Here is a 25093-nt window from a genome sequence, read left to right on the forward strand (position 1 = left end):
ATACAACGAATTTATTCATAATGGGATGACTAAAGACGCCGTGAAGACATCAAGCTTTTTCTTTTTGTGAAGCTTTGTCCACATAGGCTCTATTTTACCGCATTTTCGTCGATTTTTGGTTCCTAGGTATGCTATATTTTAGCGAGTTAGGCGCTGAAACTTGGTGGATGGTGCCCGGATTTTCAGGAATGAGCATGCTGAAAACTAGGCACCCTCGTAGTAGTCTCGTGACTCAGCATCAAAAACCTTCCCTATCGATTAACCATTCCCTCCCTCCTGTGCATTTGAGCCATCTTATTAACAGCCTCACTACAGGCAACCTTCGTGCTATATTAAATTCTTAGTCTATTAAAAGGGATGGGTAGCAGTCCAGCGACCTGCTATTATAAACCTCTGCTGTCGTGTGAATAGGGGGCGGGCGGAGGCTGTCGCTAAACGAGTTTGACTGCTCACCAGTCGGTGCTGATGGGAAACGTGTCGAGGCGAGGTAGTTACGCAACTCGCTTGAGGACTCAAGGTTTCCCCCTGCGCACCAGGTTACATGCAGAGGGGCCATAATGGCAACACTGGCTGATTAATGGAGCACTGGTTGATGAATGGAGAAGATGTTGGTTGAAAGAGGAAGGTTTTCTACTAATATTTCGAAATCAGACAATCTGGCTCTTACGGAGTCATACCTGCGATGCGCCGGGGGGGGAGGGGTATGTGCCTTAAGGGATTTTTGGCGGGGTAATGAGTTTCGACCTTCGATAACAGCTGCAAGGGTTGTTCTTTTGGATGGCGGATGCCTGGAGGTTCGGTTTATATTTTAGCCTGAGATATCCTCAGGGGCCGTTCCGTTTTCCTTCTGCCTAACTGCGGAGTCCTCTTCAAGGGGTGTCGTCTTACTCAGGGGCACCCTGCAGCATGATAATCATTGGCGAGTTACAGTGAATTGGTGGTGACTCTTACCCACACAGCGTTGAGAAGTTGGGAGGCTTGCATGTGGGGGGCTTCATATTGGTGGGCCCAGCAACGTCAAGAGGCGTGGATGCAGGAACCGAACGTCTAAACCGACGACCAGTTTCTTTTGAACGAGGAAAGTTGGGGTTGGCCATTTACAAATCGTTGTTTTCGATAGCACAATAGCGAATGTGGAGAGAAAGGAGTGTTGGAGCGAATTCAAGATCAATTTATGAAGCAAACAGCCACCCATATGTCACTCACGCCTTCTACAAGTCTAAACGCCCCGAACAACACCGATGACACCACTTATGCCCTCCACCACCACCATGCGTCGATTCGAGGGTAGGATCAACGAGAAAGGATGGTGGCTAAGTTCGAGATCGAAGAACGGACATTGAGAAGTTGTGTTACGGTTGAGCGGTTTGCCACTTCGCGTAAGAGGGTCGCGAGAAGGTTTGCTGTGACAGATTAGCAACGAGATGGAACTGAGATGCTTGAAGCACCTTGGGGTACATACTGGCGCCATACGACCATCTCGAACATAGCCAGATGTGCCTTGTGGATCAGAGCCCCGATACGGGTTGGATGAAGCGTCCTGAAGGGCCATCAGAAATGTTCAACTCGGACTAGGGGAGTTCCCCTACAGGCGTGCCAACAAAACCCAGAGATCCATTCGCAGAATTCAAACCCGACGGGGCCGTCTAGATAGGGTTCAGCAAAGATCACCAGTGGGTGGCGGCGTAACAGTGCTCACGGTAGCATCCCTGTAGACCCCATAGGCCCCGCTGCCTCCAAAAGAGTTTGCATGAGAGTTTCCACGAGTGTAGGACATGTTCTCGATTTCTGATGCTTGTTGCTGCTGTAGATGCACTTCTTGCCAGAAGAAATGGTACTCTAGATGGCTGAGAGGAGTGGGTCATTTTGTAGATTTTCCAAGCTTGGACAATCGCCACGGCGATGTCACTATAAAAAAATCTCTTCGCCATCTCGCCTCCGCCAATTCGAGAACCGGTGAAACACATCAAAGAAGAGGATTATCTAATGAGGGCCAGAAAATCGGGTCCATGGACTGCTGATCGCTGATCGAGTGGCTGACTGCCATGGCGTGCCAACAGAAAGGGCGTACTGCATCTATTTCACGTGGGCGGTGCGTGGCCCAAATGTTAAGGGGGCGAGCCGGCGAGCGGAGAAATCGAAGGTAGTGATGTCAAAAGCCGAACCGGAGGCTAGGCGAAATGGTTGATCTGAGGCTTTCACGACAATGAAGCGGACCCATTGTGTGCAGTGAGCAGAGTGTTGGCTCGGTTAGGTGGGTGTCATCCGAAGTTCGCCACTCCTTTTCCGGCCCTCGCCCCCACGATGTCATGTGTTTCACCTCCAACATCCTCTTCCATGGTTCGAAACCAGCGAAAGTTGGCGAACACTCCAGCCGATTCTATGGCCTGGGATGTATTTGACCGACATTTCCACGCCAAGCAACTCCCCATGTGAGCGCTGGGTGAATGTCCTGGGTCGACATCATCACGCCATCTTCCTTTGCCATTGTCGGGTTTCATAGAAATCTCTGTGGGCGGTGGTGACTCCAGGCCATCCGGAGAGACCGGTAGGAGAACGGTGATGGCAAACAACCGATGATCTGGGGGCATCTCCAAATTGTGGCGACCAGGCTGTGAACTCCTTTCGTCGGCCAGAACAGGCTGTGAACTCCATTTGGAGAGTCGGCCAGAAGCGACAAGTCGCCACTCAACCAAAAACTTAGCCCAGTTGTCACGGAGTTGATGGAGCCGCGGCGAGGCTGCCCGAAGGAGCGATGAACCGATTTGATCTCCTTCTCCTGTGAAGGGTGGGTTGAGAAGTGTGACTGAGAAGCTATGGCTAACAAGATTCAGAGACCCAGCCCACGAAAAGGCCGCTTCCAGAAATCCTTCCTCGGGGCTCTTGACAGTGGAGTGACGTGGTTGCTTCAGCAGATCCCTTTGTCAGACGAGGAAGGTTGAAAGCTCGTACGGAGGATCTGATCCGGTCCATCACCTTCGTCGAGACGGTTTTTGATTGGACACGCCAGTCACGATGTCCAAAATCCGAGAAGTTGTTTCCGTGTTTCCTCCTAGCTCGCCCGTGAGAGCCAGGTCCGGCTGGATATTCTGCGCCATGATGCTCATCCTGTTATTCCCCAGATAGATATCGTTTGCACTGGTATCGTCGAGGAGGTCACGAGGGTTGTCGATGTCGGCGAAGCGATGCATCATACGCGCTCACGAGTTCGCCGTGGACGGGCAGCGAGTGCCAGGAGGCAAAGCAGATAGAGCGCTTGAGTTCCCCCCCTTTCGTTGTCAGCATTCATTCAAATTTCCGTCCTTGTCGGTGTCTTCCTACTCACCAACTACTTCACTATGCGAGGTCCTGTTTTTACGCAGAGTTGGCTTGAAGACCATCATCGCAACTCTGTGACGCCCAAATATTGTAGTCCGGTTCGTTTTCCAACGTCGTTTCGTCCATGACGGAGAGCGATGTTCTTCTGTAACAAGCGTAACAGGTATTGGACGTTTGAATGTGTTTGGGGCATCCTTGCTCTAGTTCCGAGCATGACGGGAAAATCAAGTGATTGGTGATCCTGGGGATTGTGCTGAGCTGGTTCTGGTGTCCTTGGTCCTGCCCTGTTTTCTGACATGATGCTACTCGGAATGCAGCAGTCTCGACTGATGCTGCGGGAAATTGATACTCAGAAGCAGCAGCTTTGGAAAAGGTCTATCCCATCAGCTTTTGATTCTCGCATAAGACGATCTTTTCCGGCTGTCGCTCTCCATTTATCGATAGCAATCTCCTGCGGTCGTCCTCTGGTTCTCCGGCAAGCTCATCCTTCGGTTGACTCCAAAACTGCTCGGATGTTGGGGGTTTTCTTTTGAGGTTCGGTTATGGCAGTGCCATGTTGAAATGGCAAGCCACTGGTGTACAGATCACATCGTGCTAAGTATATCAGGGCTAACAAGCCTGTGATCTTGGAATCTTCCAACAGTTCAAAGTGTCTCCCATCTCTCCCCAGCTTCCAGCCTTGTTTTTGGCTAGGTAGCTGATGATACGCGTCGCCCCAGGCTCGCTATGTTGCGTTAAAGTCATCGCGCACGAGCCACCGGGATTCCTTCTTTTACACCCTATCAGGAAAATGCCAAGCACAGCACGCTCAATACACGGAGGGCTGCTCTCTATCATATTCGCATTCTGAAGAAGCGACCCATTGGGAGTCCCATCCGCTGTCACGTGGAGGGCGAGGGCGAATTTCCAAATCAGGTTTCTCGCCAGTAATCTTTCCCACTCTGCGCCACATTGGCCCCTGCCGAGCTAAAACTAGGGATGGATTTTGAGGATGGATATCTGGGATGGACCACTCAGAGGAAGCATGACCCACACGTTCGACATGGGGGCTTCGTATCGGGCTATCAATTCTCATATTGCGCCTGGAATGCCATGACCAAGCATAGAAGAGGCTGAAAATCAAAACACCGAGTGGTGATTGGTTTGAGGCACGTGACCCACTACCATCAAAACCACTACATTGGAATTGGCGGCTTCTTTAGCTGTGTCTGCACTTATACATGAGGTGTGCTTGCTGCATGACTTGGCTTGGTAACCGCATTCAAGCGGGGCATTACTGAGGGCTGTGCATGCAACGTCACCGTCTTACGCATATGATTGCAGTCTGCCTTGAGTCCTCCACATCGATATTGAGACAATGAAGCCTGGAAGCCTAAGCAGGCTGAGGGAGGGAAGGGGAGCTGACTGAACGCCTCAAAAAGATTCTTTAGTCGGTGAGCTGTGAGGAGCAGAGATCTTATATATGCCTTGCTTTCGCCACTCTTTTGCCACTCATAATGCAATCATGTCAATCTCCCGATGTCGCAAGCCTCTGCACCAACTCTGAGACTGAATCATTCGTCCTCGGATGGATCTTGTGTTGATCCCTACGATAAGGCCGAGCAAGGATTTCAGATTGGCCTCGAAGACCCTTCCGTGGCTAGGCCGCCCCAGGAACCCAAGAAGACATTCTCGTTCCGTTCTTCACTGCGTAGTTCCGATAGCACACTGGTAGGCTTTCCTTCTCATGAAGATTTCGTGGATGATCCAAGGAGACCATTGCCTCGTCAAGGTAAGTGTCACAATTATTCATATTTATATAAATCTTATTCTAATACATATAGATATATCAACTATATCAGCACCAGGGTCTTGCACAACAGCCTGGACAACAAGGTGCCTCAATGAGTTGCCTCGTCTGTCATTTCTTAGGCCAAGTTCGGAAAAGCTACGAGGACCCCCTCCGGCCGATTTACAGCCAGGCTATGATCAGTTCCAGTTCGAATGCTGTAAGTTTTCCGATCCTTGGTTCTCAGCCTCAGCTGCCATGGTGCTGATACAAGTTCCATAGATGATAAATATCCCAATGGGTGGCCAAGGGTTGCAGCATTTCTAGAAAGCTGCGATTCGTTTTCGATATACCGAAGATTTGGCCATGCTCATTCGCGATTACTTGTTACTCATGAATGTAACATTACAGATCTTGAGACGCAGCTCCAAAAGCTGGATAAGAACGATGACGAAGGTGGGCCTGACACGCAATTTCGGTTGAAGACCCGGTATCACGAGGAAGGATTCGATACTACGAAAAGAGATCTCGAGGAGAAGCTAGAAAAAGAGCTTCTTGCATACGGTACGCTCCATTGACTTCTTTTTTGATATCATCTAAGATGAGGCCCGTCAAACGCTTGACTGACATGTTATGTTCCCTAGACGCTCTGCTCTTGAACCACCATCGCCTAAAATCCCTGGATGCAACGCCAAACGGTGACCACCACAGTGTTTTCAAGTGGATCTGGCAGAACCAACCACTCGACATGGGTGAATACAACTGGATCTTCCATCCAGGAGACTTCGTATCTATGGTATCTCCCCGGACGAACCAATTTGAAAATTCCATTCGACGTTATCTTCATAATTTCTCAAACTCTCCTGTGAAGGTTCGTAACTCTTATCGTTGACAGCTTCATCCGTTTCAATCTCAACACAATACTAACATCCTGACCCTACCAGAGCTTCTTCAAATCAGCCAGTCGCGTGCATGAAACAAAAGATGATTCGGTGGAATTCTTCTCTCAATCCCGCATCAACGCCGTCGCTCGCCTTGTCGCTGTGTTCTTCGCCGTCTCAGTCCTCTTCATCCCGGTGATTCTTTTCCTCTTGACCTCAATGAGCAAAGCCTGTATGTTAGCCGTTGTCCTAGTGTTCGTTTTGGCCTTCTCTATAATTATATCTGTGGTTGTCGAGGTGTCATTTCAGGAAATATTTATTGGTACTGCCACTTATTGTGCTGTTTTGGCCACCTTTTTGGGCAATTTGGGAGGCGCTACGGCGGGTTGAGGTTTGGGATATGTTACATTATAATATGGGCCTAGTCTGGCGTCCGGTGTTTTGGCTCCTCGGTGCTTAAGGATCTAACGGAGTTGGCATACAACATGCGGCGTCGTGTCCTGCACCAGCATAAGGGTTGTCGGAATCTTTCCACTCATGCTTTTCAACTGTACACGATATTTATGAGAAATCGAATGACAAATCTATCAATACTTACCTTACGAATAAACACCATCTCAAGAGTGTCCAAAAACAGCCCACTGCCATACATTCTGATTTAAAAGAGGGGCAGAAATGCCTGCTTTGTCCCACAGTCAAGCCACATAAACACCGCCACAGATCTTCCCAGCCCCGCCCAAGACCCGCAAGTAGTTCGTCCGTTCGCGGGAGGAGCCGCAATTCAATACTGACAACTTCCAAAAAAAACATACGGGAAGCTCAACAAGCCCAACCGGGTGCTGTGCCCTTGCGCACCATGCGTAATGACAGCATAGATGAGATCTCTGATGGAGAGGCATCTGACGAGCCAAATGACCGTCAATTAGGACAGAATTTATCATGTCCTGACTGCAAGGCCCGGACTTTCCCCAGTCTCTCCAAGCTTAAGTCAGTCCTCCATCGCGATAGGCGTGAAATGTTCAGCTCACAAAGTATAGCAAGCATAGGAACACCCATAATCTGCCATGTGAATGCCTAGCAGAAGGTTGCGACAAGCGCTTTGCTCAACGACAGGCCCTCGATCGGCATACCCACACCGAGCACGGAGATACAAATCGCCCCACAAAGTACTACCACTGCACCGTAGACGGCTGCAAATATGCGAGTACAGGCAGACGGAAGAAATGCTTCGCTAGGGTGGATCAGGTGAAAGAGCATATAAAGAATTATGGACACTACGGACCGCACTCTGTAAATGAGCGCCGTCGACGTCCCCGGAATGCCCAGCCCATCGGTGTAATAATAAAGGCGGTATTCGAGGAGTGGAATCTTGAATCAAACGGGGCACAGAATGGAAATCCACTGCCTCGGAGGAATATCCAGTCATGCGAATATAATCCGCGGAAAACAAACCTCTGGCATGAAGACGATACCGCGGAGCTGTATTTGCGCGGGGAGACGCTGGAAGACAATGTCTTTAATTGCGGCTCGTGGCATCAATGCTTGGTCCCTGATTGCTATTATCAAGTTCTTTCTCCTGATGGACTTGGGGTAACGGTGTTTAAAACGGCGAAAGGTTTGCTGGAGCATTGTCGTCGAGCTCACGAGCTTTCAGGTGAAGGGGCTTCACTATCATCGCATATCCAGCCACAAGAAGGTGCTGAAAGTAGCAGCGCTTGGGATTCTATGGACTTCACAGACATGTCAACATGGCATAATATGAATAACCCGGAGTCGGGAAGCCCCATTTTTGAGGATCAGGAAATGCTCTTCGAAGTCGAAGATGAATTTCTAGGATTTGGTCAACACCCGGGCCATACTTGGGAAGCTACAGATATTCAACCCTCGGATGATTCCACTCTCCTTTCTCCTATATCAGATGCTGCACTGGTCTCGTTATCCCCGCCCCCACCAACAACATCCTCATCAATAATCAGGTCTGACTCGTGGGTTTCGATGTCATACTCCGATGGCGGCGACAATGGGGCCTTCACAAGCTCGCCATCAACCGATCGCCCTTCTTTTGTGCGACACAAAACCACGGAACCAAGCACAGGGTAGGATTTCAAGTCTCTCTTTCCAACTCTTAACTTTACATTCTGAGACACACTTATAGGAGATTAAAATGCGAGATAAGCACGTGCAACGTAACTTTCCAACGCAAAGGCGACATGCTCCGCCACGTACATAGCGTGCACCGCCAATCCACACCACACACCTGCTTCATCTGCAAACGGCAATTCCGCCGCAAAGACAAAGTCAGAGACCATCTCCAAAACGTGCACAGAATCCCTCGCGACTCGGATTCGATGCACTTTGAATCTCTCATCTCGACTGAGGAGGCTTCGAGGGGTGGCGGTGATGTTAGTCCCGCGGATACGATGATGAAGGATGGGATGGATGGGAAGGGATGGATGGCTGGTTCGATGGGGCGGTTTCGTGCTTCGGAGACGCTGAGTCCGGCAGCTTTGCTTCCTTCCACGGCCTTTGAGAGGACTTCTCCCTCATAGGTGTGTTTTTGTACTTGGGTATAATATCCGTTTGAGGCGTCTGGGGCCTTGTTTGTGGGGTTATTCCACCAAGTTGCAAATGGTCTGTCATGGCGATATCATGACACGACGACTCAATGAGGAGTCAAGGGTTTATACAATTTATGAAATGTGTGCGATCCACTCACGGGTCCTTACCGCCGCTGAGAGCTTCCCTGGGACTCTGAACGGAGAACCTTTATTGCATGAGGGTGGTTGTACCCTGGAAAGCAAGTTGCTTAGGGTGATAGGAATTCTCATCGAAGAAATTGCGCTCACTAGCTTAATAATACCTTAAATTTTCTCATTATAACCGATTCTTTCATCTTCATTCTTCTCCTTTTAAGGGGGAAGTCAACGGGGCAGTGGTCCCTAATGCCACTAGAGCTTTACCCCTTTTTCTAGCGAGTTATATGGCTTCGCCGCCTAATTTATAGCACAATGGCCTCGTATCCAACCCTCCACATGGTATGGTATGAGCATGTATCACGACTTTTGATCCGGTTTCCTACCTTCTTACCACCAAGGATTTCCAGTCGCAAATACGAGTCATCCACTTCAAAATTAAAAATATTGACACATTCAATCTGGACATGCGGCACAGCATCTCTACAAGGTCACCAAGTGACTCAGCCTACCTTGGCATCATCACAACACGAAACTCTCTTGCAAACCACCATCATTTACAATTAGAAGATATATAAAAGTAGAGGAGGTCACCACCTCTCTCCTCAGCAGCTCAAGGAAAACTCCACTTCTCCGCAACCACCATGACCAACCCCTTCCGCTGCCTGCTTTGCAGGCCCCGTCCTAAAGAAAAGAAGGATGTTACGAAAACTCAAAGCCCAGCGCAAGGCCCCCGAGAATTCATCAACCCCAACCCGTTCGAGTCAGAGGCTGCCTTCGAGGCCGTAAAAGCGCACATGGCGAACGTCGGCCGGGACCACCCCGAGAGATTCAAGGCGGTAGTACGACTCGGCGCCTTCGAAGCAGCTCGACATTGGCTAGAGGTCAATTACCCACCTCCCCACATAATCGAAACCCTCGGTCTTTGTCCCGTGCCAATCCCTCTCGACAACAAAAAGATCCAAGATGTGCGGCCTGGTGACGCGATTATTCCTACGTCCGATACTCAGGTTTATATGGTCGTTGGCCAAAGGGAAGACGGCGATGTCGGTGTTGTCGCAATGAAGATGGTTGTTGTTCCGCCGTTTGACGCAAATAGTGAAGGGGGATTAAGCATGCCTAAAGCTGGGCAGTATGCGGACACTCCGGAGATGAAGACAGCTGAGAATGCATTTTTGATGTTTTTGAGGGGAGCGTATGAGATGGAGCAGCTGAAGAGTGGTTGCACTGCGATTATTGCTATGGGGGTAGATATGAGCATCATCGAATTCACGCCAGCAGAGGGTATGGAGGAGTTCCCCGATGGTATAGATGCTGTGATGAGGAAGGTGCTGGGGCTAGGTGAGGAGGAGAGCGCGGCTGTTAGGAAGAGAATCAAAGAAAGGAATGCTAATTAACGTGCAATGAAAAGTAATATAGTAGTAAAAATGGTACTAACTTAGTCTTTAATAGATGAAGGATAAAGGAAGAAGCCGATTTAGTTTAATTCGAGGGCTGTAAGGAGACTGGAGAATCCCAATGGGGACTCGCTCTTGCCCCTATTTGAACTTTGAAGACCTCTCAGCAACTTCATGTCAAGATGACAACCCACGTATCCATTTTTTGCGCCTCCATTCATTTAAGAGATGTTGCAGTGGACCATCATTGGCCCAGCAATCCCTGACGCATGCATGAGTGGCTCAAAGACCTGCAATAGAGATTTTGTCCCCGTTTGAAGCTAGCCTGTTGTAAAAAAAATTCTCATTATAGCATATTGGAAAGAAGAATAGGAGAACGATTGTAATTCCTTTACTCAAAGAAGCCCTCTGGTTTCCCGTGTTGTTTTCACCCCCAATCTCGAGATTGAAATATCGCTACATCCTCTGGCACCTAGGTTCTCCTCGCCAGCACATCGAATAGGTTTCATTGCATAAGCACTAACTAATTCAACGTTTTAATAGACATCATAACTTTCAAACCTCAGTTGCTACAGTCACCAACTCCTTAACATGAGTCGATGGAAAAGTCATGATTTTTGGGGGGGGGCTTTCTCGGCAAATTACCTCAGAGTCGCCCCACACTACCGATGCAAGTTCACGGGCAGACCTCCCGAGATTGTTCCTACCTCATGGCTGTTTGTATATATTATGCCCCGCAAGAATTATGGACGAGCAGCTTGATCTGATGTACAAATCTGCATAGTTCAGTCCGAACAATAACTCTCACCGAGACCAATTGGTTGGAAACTGTCCAGGCCCCTATAATTTCCAGTAGTCTGATCAATTCTGTCCGCCTTTGCCGTCCCGTAAAAGGATTATTGGAGTGGGAAGTCGTGGCCTTAATAAACAGACTTCTGGGCGGGACAAGAGGAAGGAATATCTTCGTATACAACTTAATTCCTTAAGAGAGCCTGAAAATTTAGCGATTAAGTACCTGGAACTTATTTGCCTCATATAATAATTGCCTCGCCTATCCTACACCCAGAAACTAGGACTGTTATATATAAACTTCCTTATACTTATATTAGGAAATCTGATTTGAGAGAAAGGCTTAAGCAAGTACAAACAACTAATTAGGCATTATTAAAACTTTAAAATCTATTAATACGCCTAATTGATACCCGGGAGGTGTCGTTTTACTTTTTCCCGATAAGAGAGTACAGTTTTCACTGTTTCGACGTTTAGTTTCAATCTTGAGACATTGAAGAATCTCGGACAACCAAAATATAACTTACGGATGTGATCCTGCCCCTGGTCCGGGACTCCGGTCCATTTGTTGATGTGTTCGTCACATGATGTCTTCACCTGATACCCGCTTTTCCTATTGTGCTGCCTCCTATTTGTTCGCTTAGATCCTGCTCCTGCGGATGATGGACCGCATCACTTCGCAAAACTTCGCGAGCTCGACTGGGGTCTCCTCAAGCATTCTGTCTGCAAGAAATATTCTCCGATCCATTGCAAACTGCCTCTGGTGAGCTCTAAGGTCAAACATCGCGTGAATAGAGCGATGGGTCCGATTTCGTACTCTGACAATTTTCACACTTCTCCTCAATATTTTCTGCATGTCAGGGGGCACTTCTTTCTTGGAATACCAAACATTTACCTACGAGTTAGCTCGTACAATGCAACCGCGCCCACGACTTTCAACAACCATCTACTATCTCTGGTCAGCAACTTCAGCTGTCTGAGGTATACGGTACCGAGGTAGACCGTCTACCATTGTCTTCTGTTTCCTTCGACGAGATTTTCTAGGCCTGTCAGTTTGTTGACCCGGGACCCCCATCCCCAAACCTGGAAATACAATCACCGCTGCTATGCCGGAGGGGAAAAAAGACAAACACGGTTTGGAGTGGTTCTGGGCTTGTTGCAATTGCGCAACCCACGCTGGAATGTCAACGTCAATTGTTGTGGCTTGTCCTGGCTGCGATCACATCCGCTGTGATCATTGTCCTATGGAAAATGTTAAGACTCGTCACCGAGAGGTAGTGGGGTATTTGGCGCCTATTTTTCCTGCTACAGAAGATGTTCGTCATGGCCCTTTGTCAATGGTGCCGTAAGTATCTGGAAAATGTCCCTCCCTATATCGAAAATACTAACTCCTGGTTTCTGAGTGTTCCTGCTCAAGTGGAGCAGCCGAGTCAACCTGAGGGTGTCTTGAGTGCTTTCGCTGCAATTTCTCTTGACCCTCCTTCCGGACCCAGCTCACCAATTCAGTCGAGTTACTCTACTGGCCCTTTCAGCCTGCGTGAAGAATCGAGTGACAATGCCACCGACTTAGATAGTTGGGCTGCAGAGTCAGATAACTCAGGATCCGATGACGAGGAAATCAATGATGTAATTCAGATGCTGGACATCCGGTTGGTTTCGGTTCTAGGAGGAGACCTGGATCTTGCTGCCCGTCTGATTCCTAAAATTCACGATCTCCTGGATTCTGATCTTGATGCCGGGATTCCCAATTTCTCAGAGCCCATCGATCAAGACTACACAAGTCATCAGGGAGGTGGGGGCTCCAAGGGTAAGCAAAGAGCTTCGGGAGGCTCTCCATCCGCGCCTTCTAATCAAAATGCATCTTCCGGCTCCTCGCCACAAAAGCATGGGCGTGCCTCTGAGGATTCGAATGAACGCAGGGATGGCAGCAATTCCAACAAAAGACCCAGACGAGAACCTGATAGGAATTCAGATTTAAACGGAAATGGCAGTGCCGATGAGAATGGGGCCGATGACCAGAAGGAGGGTGCTAGTGATATAAACGAGAGCTGTCCCTCTGCCGACCTTGACAGGGACCCTGGTGATCCAGGAGACGACCCAGTTCATGCTGACGTTCCAAGCGAACCCCCTGACTTTGCATGCCATTTTCACAAGCGAGATCACATTAATTACGGACCCTGGAACAAGAAATATGCAATGTGCTCTAGTTGTCGTATGGAAAAGTTACGTCGCATCAAGTAAGGCCTTTGAATACTCTCTAATCTGTCAAAAGGCTCACATTATCTAGACGCCACTTCGAAACCGTTCATAGGCCACCACAATGCAATCGTTGCTACCGTTTATTCCCAAACCACAACGAGCTTCAAGATCACTACCAAGAACCTGTCGCATGTCTTAAAGGGTCACTTCATCTCAAGGAGGGAATCAATGATGGTCAGTGGCATGAGATAAAACTTGTGCTCTCTGCTCAAGGTCGGAGGCGCATCAATGATACTTCAAGATGGTACGCTATTTGGCAAATCCTATTCCCAGGTGTAAAGCCACCTTCGAACCCATGTAAGCACAGGGAATTCAAAGATTATTCCGAGGACATCTAATGATCTTTAGGGAGAGAGCCACCGCCGGTGTATGTAGCGTGTCAAGCAACCAATGTTGAAGAATATCTCTCGAAGCTCAAGAGTCGAATTAATGATGATATCAGCAAGGGGCTCTTGCCATCAGAACAACGAATTCACGAACGCTATGTGCACCATTTCCGACAACTCTGGGAAGAAGAGATTACTTCTCGCGGATCGATCCAGCTTCAACGCTCTGGCACGAACCAAGAAGAAGGAGCTGATCCTCCGAACGTTGGTCAGCCTCAATCCTCAAATTCCGACCATATATTCTCGATTGGTGAAGATGATCAACAGCAACCTCTTCAATCCGCAAAGTCCGGAGAGTCTAGATTCCGAAGCAATCCTTTCGTTGAAGACTTTTCTGGAGATTTTCAACGCATGGATTCAAATAAATCATCGGGGGCCGCCTCGGAGCCCAGTATGAATGCACTGATCGCCGACTACTTAAATCCTACATCAGAACCCCTCACTTCACCAATGCCAGAATCAGCTTTTGATCATCGCGGTTGGCCGCCATTAAGCCTTAACGTTGATTTTGCTGAAGGTTCACTTGACGAATTTTGGGGATATGAGGCCGCAAATTCCCTGGGACGTCCGGCCTCACCTGGGCCCGAAGTGGACCAGATTGCGACCTTGGAAATCCTTTCTCCATCTGAACAGCTTACCTTCGATCACAATATGGGTGGTGAACTATTGTTAAATGGTTTACAGACAGAGAACGAGAGGCCAGAAGCAATGGCATCATGGAGGGACAAGGATTCTGGAAACGAGTTTCTCAGGACAAGGTAAATTGCTAGTGAAATATGCTACCCATTTCTGCATAGATTTCAACCCCAGATTTCCTTCCCTTTCCTTTCTCCACGCTTTTTATATCCGTGCTTCTAACCCAAGACATCAGATCTGGGGGAAGTACAGACATGTGTAACCCGCGGTCTGGAAACGGAGTATTTCTGTCAGATATTTCACGTCCTTCGCGGCATGTTGGAGTTTACACTAACTCTCAGAACACCCCAGTCCAGAAGCACCATCATAATTGTAATCTTAGTTGCCAACTCCTGAGAGCAATTAGAATGAGACCTGCAGGGAAGGCAGTGTATTACCTGGATCGACTGGTTGGGGGTCGCTTCCTTTCCCGGCCGAACCCATTTCATCATTTCCTTGATCGAAAATACTAGGTGGGACTGAATAAATCATGTTTGAGTCAAAAATAGGACAAAGCTCCTGATAGGCAAATTATTCCGGTTATGAAATTGGATTGTATTCGGGTATTGGAGTTTTTTCATGAAGGAGAGAGCACGGAGAAATCTTCAGTTCTTATATCTCCAAGCTGCGATTGTGCATTGCAAAGCTGAAGACTTTCCTGCAAAATTTTGCGAAGTTAGATTCTGTACCACACTCTAATTGGATGCGTAACAATTTGGGGAAGTTTTGCGAAGTTTTCATAAGATTGCAAAATTTTGCGAGGCGGAATAGGGGGCGTCGCTTAATTCAGAGGTACTATGGCGCATTGCCGGGCCCCTATTGTTAGTGGCAACATTTGGTTGAAACATGACTTGGAATACAATAAGGAAATTCCGCCAACAGTAAGGAGAGACTAGTCACAGGGAGATTGGAAACACTATATTTAAGAGAGATATTTTAAATGAATATGTGAAAGCATTACACGTCTAGAAGATATAAAAGTCCCATATCTCGGGAAAAGATTCAAAAGGCAGGAGGACCATCGCTCTTATACGATGGTAAGGACTTCGGAACATTGAAAATGACCTTTGAATGCTTGTAATATCTCAACGAACTTGCTCCAAATCCAAATGGTCCACCTAATCTATCAAGTCCCGCTCTTACTCCGCGGCTCCATGGGTCGGCCCCTAATTGTTCGTTCTACTGCTTCATCTCCCAATTATCGACTTATAATCCCTCAAATGAGTCGTACTCCAGCTGGATCCCCCCTTTTTACTCCCCGGCCTCCTTCTCTATCATGCTTGCGTCCTCAGGATACTGTTTCACATGTATTTCCACAAGTGCCAATAGTTTTAGGAATATTTCGATGACAATATTTGTGACGGCAATTTGTTGTTATGAATGGAATGAAGTTGATGAGTTGATGTTGACAGGAGGAGGAAGACTTAGAGAGCAAGGTTTCAAAGGGGACTGGCAAACTTGAAAAGCTGAGGAGATTGAGAAATTAATTATATGTTGGACGTTAGATGACGTGATGAAGAGGGTTGAAGAGTTGACGTTGGGAGAGGATCATAGAAGTAGTCGAAGAGAGGAGGTTGGGTAGTAAATCCGAATCGAGGGAGGCTGAGAATTTGTACGAAGACAACGGCGTAAAGTATCGGGAATACAGGGCACTTTGACCCTCGGCGCTCTACAGGGTGTGAATTTAGGGCAGAAGCTCGCTATAAGCCCCTATAACTCTAGGTGGTGCTCCCTAAACTTATATAAAAAGGCGCTATAAGACATTCGCATGGGATAAGTAAATCTTCTAGGGTTATAGCGCTATTAGTAAAGCAACTATAGTGCTCGGATACTAAACAAGCAACTATTATAGGCCTCTTTAGCGAAGACTCCCTTGTAAGTACAAGGGAGAAGCCCTGAAAAGGTGTGGTAACCCTTGTTGAAGGCGTAAATGCTACTATTAGAGGAAGGGCCTGGAAATATAGGGTCTTATAGCGAGTTTACTGCCTTGATATTTACGCTAGAGGGCCTAAAAGCCTCTAAATGCCCTGTATTCCAGATACTTTATGCCGCGATCTCCGGACCACTGCTGCTTAGATTCCAGTTTATCCGAATACAACCAACGTTATCTTCCAGAATATGGTTCAGAATGGGACAGCATTGGCCTCTGAGTCATTGACAGGCACGAACTAAGTCAAAATTACTTACATTTGAGTTCTGGAAAACTGGGTTGCAAATTTGAAATAGTTAGTTGGGTTCAATTGTTTGCCTGTAGATTTCCTATTCCGGGGTTGATTTTGTAAAGTTAAGGCAGCAAATTGAACACTGAACTTTGATCCACGCTCTCATAAACCTCCATGACCACACAACACAACAGCTTAGTTTTAGTCAGAAATGGTTCATTCTGGAGATTGCAGAGGCTTGGTGCTCCATGGCAATGCCTTCTCGTGAATTTGCTACCCCAGACTCGCCAAACAGCAATTTCAAGACGGTGGGGGTTTCAATATTCAAGGGGGGAAAATCAATGGGATTTGCTAATGCCTTGTGCTAAGGGTACTAGTCTTTTCCTTCAAGTTGTCTTACGAACGATATGAACACGTTTCTTGCCTACTTCGCTTGTATCATGACTTCTCTCTACTGAACTAGTTGCCCATTTCCCGGGCGCTGTGTCAGCCCTGTCAATTTATTCGGTGCCGGAAAGCATGTAATAAATTATGCATTGGCCTACGTCCTCCCGTATCTTTGTTCACAGGTTTGGGGACAGCGCACTTGTTCGCTGTGGCGTAAGTTTGTGTCTTGAGGGCAGCACAGCCTCCGAAGCACCTTATATCCATGGCCTTCTGAAGATCATCACCCTTCTGCCCGAATACACAGTCGCCATGCTGGCCATACTATTGGAATCTGATCGATATATTGGTGATAAATCGATATATTGGAGGTTGACAATCTGCAAAATGACTAGATACAGGAGAGTGAAGAGTAAAAAGGGAGAGGAAGGAATCTAAAGTACAGTTCTTATATACCCACTAGTGGGTGGCGATTTCCTCCAGTATATTATAAATCAGCTGATAAATCAGATGACTTATATATATTAGTGAGCGTTCCCTGAGCTTCCATAGTGAGCTATTCCATAGGCTTCTATAGTAAACCATTATAAATGAGAGTGGCAAAGCTAATATTAGTAGTTGAACCTGGTACTGGAAGGACTAGTAAGCTAGTACCAATTCAACACATACCGGGTTCTATAGAAATATTAGCGGCAAGTTTCACTACTATTTTCTATGCTAGATAACTCAAGGATCTCCTGTGCTAACGGCAAAAGGCTGTGACCGTTCCGCAAGCCAGATACTCTTATCGTTGAATTGCCTTGTATCCCTGTCAATCTATTATTGGTTGACACAAGTTAATGCTTGCCCTGGATTGTATAATTGACAGAACTAATATGTGATTATTCGGCTAACCTTGAAGCTCTACGCCAATTCTTGCCGAGACCGCTTCCTTCGTCGACAAAGAAGGGATCTGCAAGCGCTTACTTCGAGCATTACGCGTGGGATCTTAACTGGATATGTAGAGGGGCAAGCTCCACCATTAAAAGCGAAACTAATGAGACCAGCGGTAGGATAAGCAACATGGCGAGAGGTCATCGCCTTTGAAGTTGGGCTTCGTGTAGCATCGAAAGCAGCTCTACATTCTCATCGATGGGTCCGCACCCGCCACACGACGCATCGGATCGCCAACGAGTATACTGAACCCCTGCGCAATACATTCAGTCATCCAGCGGCGTGCTATTTGTTCTTTGAAGAGAGCCTACTGGCCTAAAAGCTGTGGTATTGCCAGCACCAGGGGGAGTGCAGTAAACGGCAACGCCCCCAGATTCTCCATTATTATTTTGTCTGTTGGCAATCTGTGGAGCCCTCTTGTAAGTCCCATTGCATGCCTTGAAATATAAATTCGCCGTCCAGTAATTAGACAAGTCCTCCGAAAAGGTGTGCGAGGTGCAACTGGCAGGAATGGAACATCGGTCGATGGAATCGTGATATTGAAGGTATTCTTTTGAACATCAGCGGTGTATCAAAGGAATACTCAAACTACTTAAGTTACTTAAGTATATACTCAATGAGTATTGAGTAGAGTATAAGTAGGTGTCACGTGCTGCGCACAGGCATGTATAATAGCGGGAACCGGCTATTATAGCTTCTTCACCGCCATTAGGGCACCATCATTCTTACATTTTACACCAATACACCCACATTTCGCTTCCACAGCTTGTCCAGGCCGTGACAGTAGGATATGTTTTGGCTGAGTAGAGTATGAGTAGGACCCACTACTCTACTCTGCTCTACTCATTTGACACACTTAACATCAGCACCACCGTAGGAAGGATACTCTCTCTGCACGTACTCCCCAACTATCTGCAATAAAGTCGTTATATCCAGATTTTGGCGAAATCGGAAACGTACTTGGTGAACATGTGGCGACGGACTCTCTCTAGGGTTCACTTGCTAAGTACAACTTTAGGAGATTTCAACATACGAGATTGCGATCGATGACAGTCTGGGAGCATCTAAAGCGGAGGAGACTACTACCTCCCACCCTGGGCATCGCTTGAGCCAACACTGCAAAGGCGAGGAAGAAGTAAAGCATCTTGGACATCGTCAGCAAAACACCCACAAAAGTGCAGCTGAATTCGCAGGAAATTTCAACGGTCGCATTGTTTAAAGAGCCAGACATGACAGCAACATCTCCTCTCGATGCCGGTTTCCGTATAGGTGCCGGTCTAGAGTCATCGCAATATGTGTCCACAGCACCAATTTGTATGGACTGTCAACATCATATTGACCAATCCGAGCATGTCAAATCCTCCCTAATCCCTCTTTGCAACATTCCTTGCTTAAGTGGCTGGGTGTGTTTCCGACACATTTTGCCGCAACTGCCGAACCGTTCAAGAGCCGAGAGTGGTCCTCTTCAAATCAACCTTATTTCAACAGCCAGACCAACACCCTAGCTAGGTGGCCTGATAGGAAGAGTAGTACAGAAAAGAAGAGATTTGTTTAGTGCACGATTCTCGGGAGTCGTGAAGAAAGGGTCGTGAATAAGCCATGGAATCTCGCGGAGATAGAGATATAGCAAAGCGAGAAGTTTTTCTATATCCTTGAATAATGACGTTATTACCTTTTAGGATTCTGGTAATAGCATATTTCGTTATATTTATTGCCTTTTGATATGTTTAGTTGCATTGAAAAAGAATCAGGCTTGGCAAAAATACCAGATATTTTGGTATCGATACCTTCTCGCTAAATTTTCGCGAAAATTTAGGGGCCTCTAGCCTATAAATTAATTTAGCGATATACTGCCTAAAATTTAGGGACTGCACGCTAAAAAAACTAGCGATAAGCTTATCGGGATCGCAAAACTCATAAAATCACAATTTTAATAAATATTAATATTTTTATTAAAGATTTAGCTATTTTATATATTTATTTAAACCAAATTCTTAGTATTCTCAATACTTACAAATTTCTAATTTTTAAGTCATATAAAATAATAGTAAATAAGAATAATTAAATAATAATTAAATTATGGGGCAAGTATTGATACTATCGATACCGGTATTTTTGCCAAGCCTGAAAAGAATCCCGAAGGGAAAAAATGGTCACGAACACTGTAAAATATTTGAAGGCCCGCTGTTTCTAGCGAGTCAGTAGCCCGAAGCCTCGACTGCCCCTGAATCAAGGCTCGCTAATCTCTGAATCTGATGCTGATTATCACAGCCGCTTCTGGCCTGGCCTCCTTCTAACAAATTAAGCAATACCACAACGAATACAACGCGATTCGCCTCGAAGTCTTCAGCAATCAACAATCTCTTTCAGATTATTCTTCACATTTCAAACCCCCCAAGCGTTAGCGCAAGTTGCGTAGGCTGAGAACGTTTGACTTAGTGAATTCTCTAAGATCGCCGAGAAATGTCGGAGAAGTCCGCATCGGAGAGAAGGTCGACAGATGGAAGCTCGCCAAAGGGGAGACCGAGGGCGTAGTGTGTTGAGGATACAGTATGTTATGGGTGCGCGATCAATGCCGTTCTGAATTCAGCTTGCCCTCCGCAACAGCATTACGCAGGAGAAGAAGTACCAGGGGCGAGTCTCGACCTCAAACGCATCCAAGGTCTGCTCCATCCAGTGGGATCCGTCGGGACAATGCCATGCGAACACCCAACCCGACGGCACCAACTGTGCTTGTGTTTGCGTGTCGTTTCCCCGAGAAAGTGTTTGATCGTTTGATCGCCGTCACCCCTGCATTCCGGATGCCGATTGTTTGACGAATCACTGTTTGATCTTGGAGGACGGCACTTCTCACCGGCTGCTGGTGGGAACACTTCTGGAACCGCTGGGAGAAATTATTACCCGTTCGTACGTCTCACGTAGTACCCTAGGCGGTTCGGGAAAGCGAATGGGCCAAGAAAGTGATTGCAAGTATTTTACATAGTAAAGCGATCTCTCCCCACACTCCGACAAAATGCTGCGGCCGGCATTGATCTCCATGCCACCACGCGGCAGCCATAAAGATAAACTAGGCATACGTCGCCTAAATGTATAATAAGGGAAAGGTTCCGAAACTCAAATTTACGCTTAACCTAATTTACCAACAACCACATTTGTCACGTGAAATTATCAAGTGACCAAAGGTTTCACTCTTTTCCCAACCCTCCGGCTCTCTTTAGCTCTCAATCCTTATATATTTAGAACAATATAGCCTTATTACTGGTTTAGTACAATAACAAGACAACGACTTATAGACCGAAGGGATTATCCGACTATAATTAAACGGGATTCATGAGACAAACAAGGTATTGCTTACTTAGGCAATGCGAATACTCTTAATGATTTTATGATATCTTTTGTACAAACAGCAGATTTTTGTGTAATATCCATTCATCGTGCGAATAGTTGAAAATTCGGAGAGAATAATGGGTAAGGAAGGGGAAGCTGTGCGCAATCCGTAGTGGCAGCCTCACACACCCAAATATTTGTGGGGTTTTAGCGATGGTTCTTCCGCGGCCGACAATCTGCTCCCCGTACCACAAGGCTTACGGAGACCGGTAAGAACTTCCGCAGGCGAACTCTAATCTGTCTCAAGCCACATAAGCCTGCGATCGCCTTCTGGTTGCAAATCTCTGTCCAAAAGGGATCGGTTGGCAGAAAGCTCGATCTTCGCGCTCCACGAAGTCGTACCAATGATCAATGTTAACGCGAAACTACGACCTTTTCAAGCAGCTGTGCGTCGGATCGATATCAAACCTTTCTCCAGTCTCTGATGTGTTGAAAATGAGTGGCTGCATAAGTCATAGCGCTGGCTCCGGATTTCCCTCCCAAAAGGGATTAAACTCGAAGTCTAAATACGCACAACCGCTGTCACAGCGCAAGGCACAGGATGTCCGCCGTGTCGCAGGTACAAAAGTTTGTCTTTCCCGTTCTCCAGTAAACTCACGCTCAGAGTTTAGCTCTGCCGTCTCCCGCAAACTCAGAAAAGTGGCTGATGATAGCTGGTTTCACCTGCATCTCAGCACGAGGCGTGTTCTGCGACAGTTCGGCCGCATCCTGACCATGTTCTATGTCTTCCCCGCGCCCCCCGATACCAGCTGCAGGTTCTCAGCTTGATAGATTCTGCCTTGTATCGGTATCTTAATGGAGATAACTTCGTCGCAATGAAGTTGTCTAGTTCCCTGGCGATATTTTGGCTCGTTGCTCCTACCGTCCTTGCCCAAAATGCGTCGCTCATTGCACAAGAGATTTCGCAGATTTCGCCATGTGGGGTATGTTAATGTTTGAAGATGAAAGGAAGCAGATTGCTGATTATTCGTGTAGATAACCTGCTTGCAAATGACGATACCCTCGGTTGGGTGCTCCTTAGCAAACACCACTTGCCAATGTTCCAGTACTCGACTCGTACAAACAACATCTGCTTGCATGCTGGCTAATTGCACCTTGGCTGAGACCCTGTGTACGTATATCTCGATGTGGGGAGACCGACCAACTAACCGGACGGGTTTAATAGCCCTTAGCAAAATCCAGGCTGTGATCTGCCAAAGGCCTTATGAATCACAAAACAGAAAGATCAGGATCATGACCATAGTTACCACTGTAGTTACGAACACAGCAGCGCTACTACGATTTGTTACCAGGATTTCTCTCCACCAGACAATGGGTTTAGATGACTTGTTCATTGCAGGGGCTGTTGTGAGTTGCGAATTCATTATCAGAAGAGGATTTCTAACCTCGGGGATCTAGATTTCAGAAGCTCTATTCACTTACTTCGGTGTACAACGTAACCGCAGCTCTCGCCCATGGTGTTTGACGATGTTGAAGCTAATAGTCAAGCAGTTGAGAATGCCGGCTTTGGCAATCATGTATGGGATATCGAAATTGGCTCTATTCCTCAGCTTTTGTACTGGTGTTCGTCACGTTCCCTCATATTTTATTAACTACTCTGATATTCTATAGTCTATATCGGCGAGCTATTATACGTCATAACTATCGGCCTGATCAAAGTGTCGTTGCTATTTTTCTATCTCCGCGTCTTTCCCAAGAAATCCTTCCGCATCGCTTGCTGGGTGACAATGGCATTTTGTGCGGCTAGTGGAATAGCATTTGCTCTTGTCACGGTTTTCCAATGCCATCCTATTATTTACATTTGGAGAAAAGACTTGAAAGGCAGATGCGTCAATTACAACTCGGTGGCTTGGGCCAATGCTATAATCAACATTCTTCAAGATATCATAATTATTCTTCTCCCTATGAACGAACTCCGACATCTTCAGCTCAATGGGAGAAAGAAGATAGGAATGTATGCCATGTTCGGAGTTGGGAGCTTGTTAGTCCACCTTGCCATTCCATTCCTCCTGGTCTTCCGCTGATAACACATTTCCAATTTCAGTGTCTGTATTACTTCGATGATCCGCCTTGACAGCCTTAAAACATTCGGGCTAACTGCCGATCCGACATGGGACAATATCCCGACTACATTTTGGTCGACGTTAGAAACGAGCACTGCCATCTTCTGCGCTTGCATGCCCGCAATTCGCGCTGGCATTATCCGTTTTTCCCCAAATATACTCGGCCCACCAACACATTCCGACAGCATATCTCCAAATCAACCTTCAAAGTCGTTTGATGACGAACCCATCCCATCTCGAATTGTTGAGGGGAAGCACGAAGGGAACCCAGTTTCTCTGCTGCCGACTACTATTGGCACCAAAACGCACCAATTTTCCAGAACCGCTACATCTGAGACGACTGAGGTTGAGATTAAGGACAGCGAGACCAAACACGATATAGGATCCATCAGGCACATAATTTCACTCACAGAATATCTACGACGCACAGAACGAGACAAGCCGCTACCTCTGCTGCCAATACCGGATACTGACCAGTCACCGAAGTCACCGAAACCGAGTGCAGAGAGGGGGGAGATAAGAGAAGTGGAAGATTCAACTGAAAACAACTCGAGTACTCATCATCATTCCAAAGGGTTTGTTTGAGATTAGCACACGACTGTAACCATGATATGGTTCGAGAGGAACCCCTTTTACGAGATGCTTCTCGGTCCAACTGGACCTTTTAGAATGCTCTCGCGCCTGTAGGCAGCGACCTTGGGCGGAAGCAGGAAGTTCATTTCACGGCATTGCTGCAGTACGCCGGTTTCTGTGCCACTGTTGGGGCATATACAAGATCTTAAGGCTATTCAAGTCTTCCATTAGCAGGAACCTCACTTGATCGCTTAGTTACTTATTTGAACCTTAGATCGGTGATCAATGCTCTACACTCCGATGACGAATTTTTGCCTGGACTTCGCAGAGTCGTTGGCGTTTCCAGTGCTAGAAATTATGAGGGAAAACGTGAAGAAGGATCGATGGTTCGAAATGCGATTATGACAGATGGTACTTGTGGTGTCACGTGCTTCACTCCCCACCCCTCGGCTCTCGGTAGGCTTAACTGCTTGGCCGGATGTGATTCTCCTCACTCTCTTGTACATAGCTTCACCTTCCTCTCATTGATAGCTCTCTAATTAACCACGGCTAAAGCATCTGACAGATTGAATCCCGGGATTGCTTGCATGTGAGAAACGCTAAGCAATATGGGGATGTGATCGCCGATTGCCCGTTCCTCAAGCGAACCCCGCCTTTTAGTTTTGTTGTCAAGCTGGCCGCCTTTCCTAATCCACTTCCACTTCGTATCGTCTTGGAACCCCTTCCTTTCAAATACTAAGTCGAGCTTCTTATAATTGAAACCATCACAGCGTAGTAACAATCCATACATTCACTTAATCAATCGCCGATTTCTATTTCGAGCTCTGCTCGCTGGCGAACACGGACTCTCATCTTGTCAGATACAAATCGGCTCTTGACGGATAACGCAACCATTTCGAAGACTAAAAGCCACTAAATGTCTTTTCATATTTTAACGTCACGGATTTCTAGATCCTCGCGTCACTCGATGTAAGCTCGCTGGTGGCGTACGCGGAGCTTACCCCTGTGATGTAACATTCAACCCTACGAAAACCTTTCGGACTCGTATCGGTTGTATTTGTTGCACCGTGTTGCGGGGTATTGCGCCCCTCGACGACAGACCAGGTAGAACAGTGAATAGAGCGGTGTGAAATATATGCAAAAGTTCGGGCATAATATATAGTTACAAATAAAGCCATTCTCCCTAGACCCAATTGTTACTTTCTTGTGGAACTTTCAGCGATGGGGTGTCCGTTCTTAAAGGTGGGGCTTCTGAAGCATTCAAAAATTTCTGGCTGGCGAGGGGAAAAGAACAAGCTAGAAGGGTCCCACTACTCATCGCTTCACGAAATTTGTTCGAGGGGTGTCTATGCTTTATACTATAGTTTGGTTCAGTCCAACCCAGAATAAGCTAGGGGAGTAAATCAACCATGAGCAGGAAAAAGG

The 25093-nt window shown here is 47.0% G+C and overlaps 8 protein-coding genes across 8 annotated transcripts; 6 read left to right on the forward strand and 2 right to left on the reverse strand.

Annotated features, from left to right (window-relative positions):
- Window positions 1–2261: 2261 nt before the first annotated feature.
- Window positions 2262–3191, reverse strand: K444DRAFT_636263 (uncharacterized protein; the record flags this gene model as incomplete). Its single annotated transcript, XM_024883974.1, has 2 exons — window positions 2262–2919; window positions 2977–3191. The coding sequence occupies 2 exons, from the start codon at window positions 3189–3191 to the stop codon at window positions 2262–2264; spliced, it is 873 nt and encodes a 290-aa protein (XP_024729308.1).
- A 1333-nt stretch (window positions 3192–4524) lies between these two features.
- On the forward strand, window positions 4525–6578 carry K444DRAFT_620053 (uncharacterized protein). The gene is made up of 5 exons (XM_024881634.1): window positions 4525–5089; window positions 5142–5306; window positions 5369–5650; window positions 5731–5957; window positions 6031–6578. Exons 1-5 carry the CDS (start codon window positions 4837–4839, stop codon window positions 6355–6357), a joined length of 1254 nt encoding a protein of 417 aa, XP_024729309.1. The 5' UTR covers window positions 4525–4836; the 3' UTR covers window positions 6358–6578.
- Window positions 6579–6742: 164 nt separating this feature from the next.
- Window positions 6743–8219, forward strand: K444DRAFT_219955 (uncharacterized protein). Its single transcript, XM_024871139.1, has 2 exons — window positions 6743–6954; window positions 7005–8219. The coding sequence occupies exons 1-2, from the start codon at window positions 6824–6826 to the stop codon at window positions 8065–8067; spliced, it is 1194 nt and encodes a 397-aa protein (XP_024729310.1). The 5' UTR covers window positions 6743–6823; the 3' UTR covers window positions 8068–8219.
- On the forward strand, window positions 8118–8270 carry K444DRAFT_487164 (uncharacterized protein; the record flags this gene model as incomplete). Its single annotated transcript, XM_024873138.1, has 1 exon — window positions 8118–8270. A coding segment is annotated over one exon (153 nt), but the record flags the coding sequence as incomplete, so codon positions are not given.
- A 1034-nt stretch (window positions 8271–9304) lies between these two features.
- K444DRAFT_636266 (uncharacterized protein) lies at window positions 9305–10057 on the forward strand (the record flags this gene model as incomplete). The annotated part of the gene is made up of 1 exon (XM_024883975.1): window positions 9305–10057. One exon carries the CDS (start codon window positions 9305–9307, stop codon window positions 10055–10057), a length of 753 nt encoding a protein of 250 aa, XP_024729312.1.
- A 2238-nt stretch (window positions 10058–12295) lies between these two features.
- Window positions 12296–14763, forward strand: K444DRAFT_573182 (uncharacterized protein). The gene is made up of 4 exons (XM_024877389.1): window positions 12296–13083; window positions 13134–13402; window positions 13454–14249; window positions 14479–14763. The coding sequence occupies exons 1-4, from the start codon at window positions 12482–12484 to the stop codon at window positions 14495–14497; spliced, it is 1686 nt and encodes a 561-aa protein (XP_024729313.1). The 5' UTR covers window positions 12296–12481; the 3' UTR covers window positions 14498–14763.
- Window positions 14764–17862: 3099 nt separating this feature from the next.
- Window positions 17863–18151, reverse strand: K444DRAFT_512275 (uncharacterized protein; the record flags this gene model as incomplete). The annotated part of the gene is made up of 2 exons (XM_024873488.1): window positions 17863–17898; window positions 17957–18151. Coding segments are annotated over 2 exons (231 nt in total), but the record flags the coding sequence as incomplete, so codon positions are not given.
- A 3501-nt stretch (window positions 18152–21652) lies between these two features.
- Window positions 21653–23819, forward strand: K444DRAFT_220010 (uncharacterized protein). Its single transcript, XM_024871140.1, has 7 exons — window positions 21653–21955; window positions 22008–22143; window positions 22198–22379; window positions 22431–22467; window positions 22524–22595; window positions 22644–23013; window positions 23077–23819. The coding sequence occupies exons 1-7, from the start codon at window positions 21848–21850 to the stop codon at window positions 23678–23680; spliced, it is 1509 nt and encodes a 502-aa protein (XP_024729315.1). The 5' UTR covers window positions 21653–21847; the 3' UTR covers window positions 23681–23819.
- The last annotated feature ends 1274 nt before the right edge of the window (window positions 23820–25093 follow it).

The sequence above is a fragment of the Hyaloscypha bicolor genome (assembly GCF_002865645.1).
Source record: "Hyaloscypha bicolor E unplaced genomic scaffold K444scaffold_175, whole genome shotgun sequence".
NCBI lineage: Eukaryota > Fungi > Ascomycota > Leotiomycetes > Helotiales > Hyaloscyphaceae > Hyaloscypha > Hyaloscypha bicolor.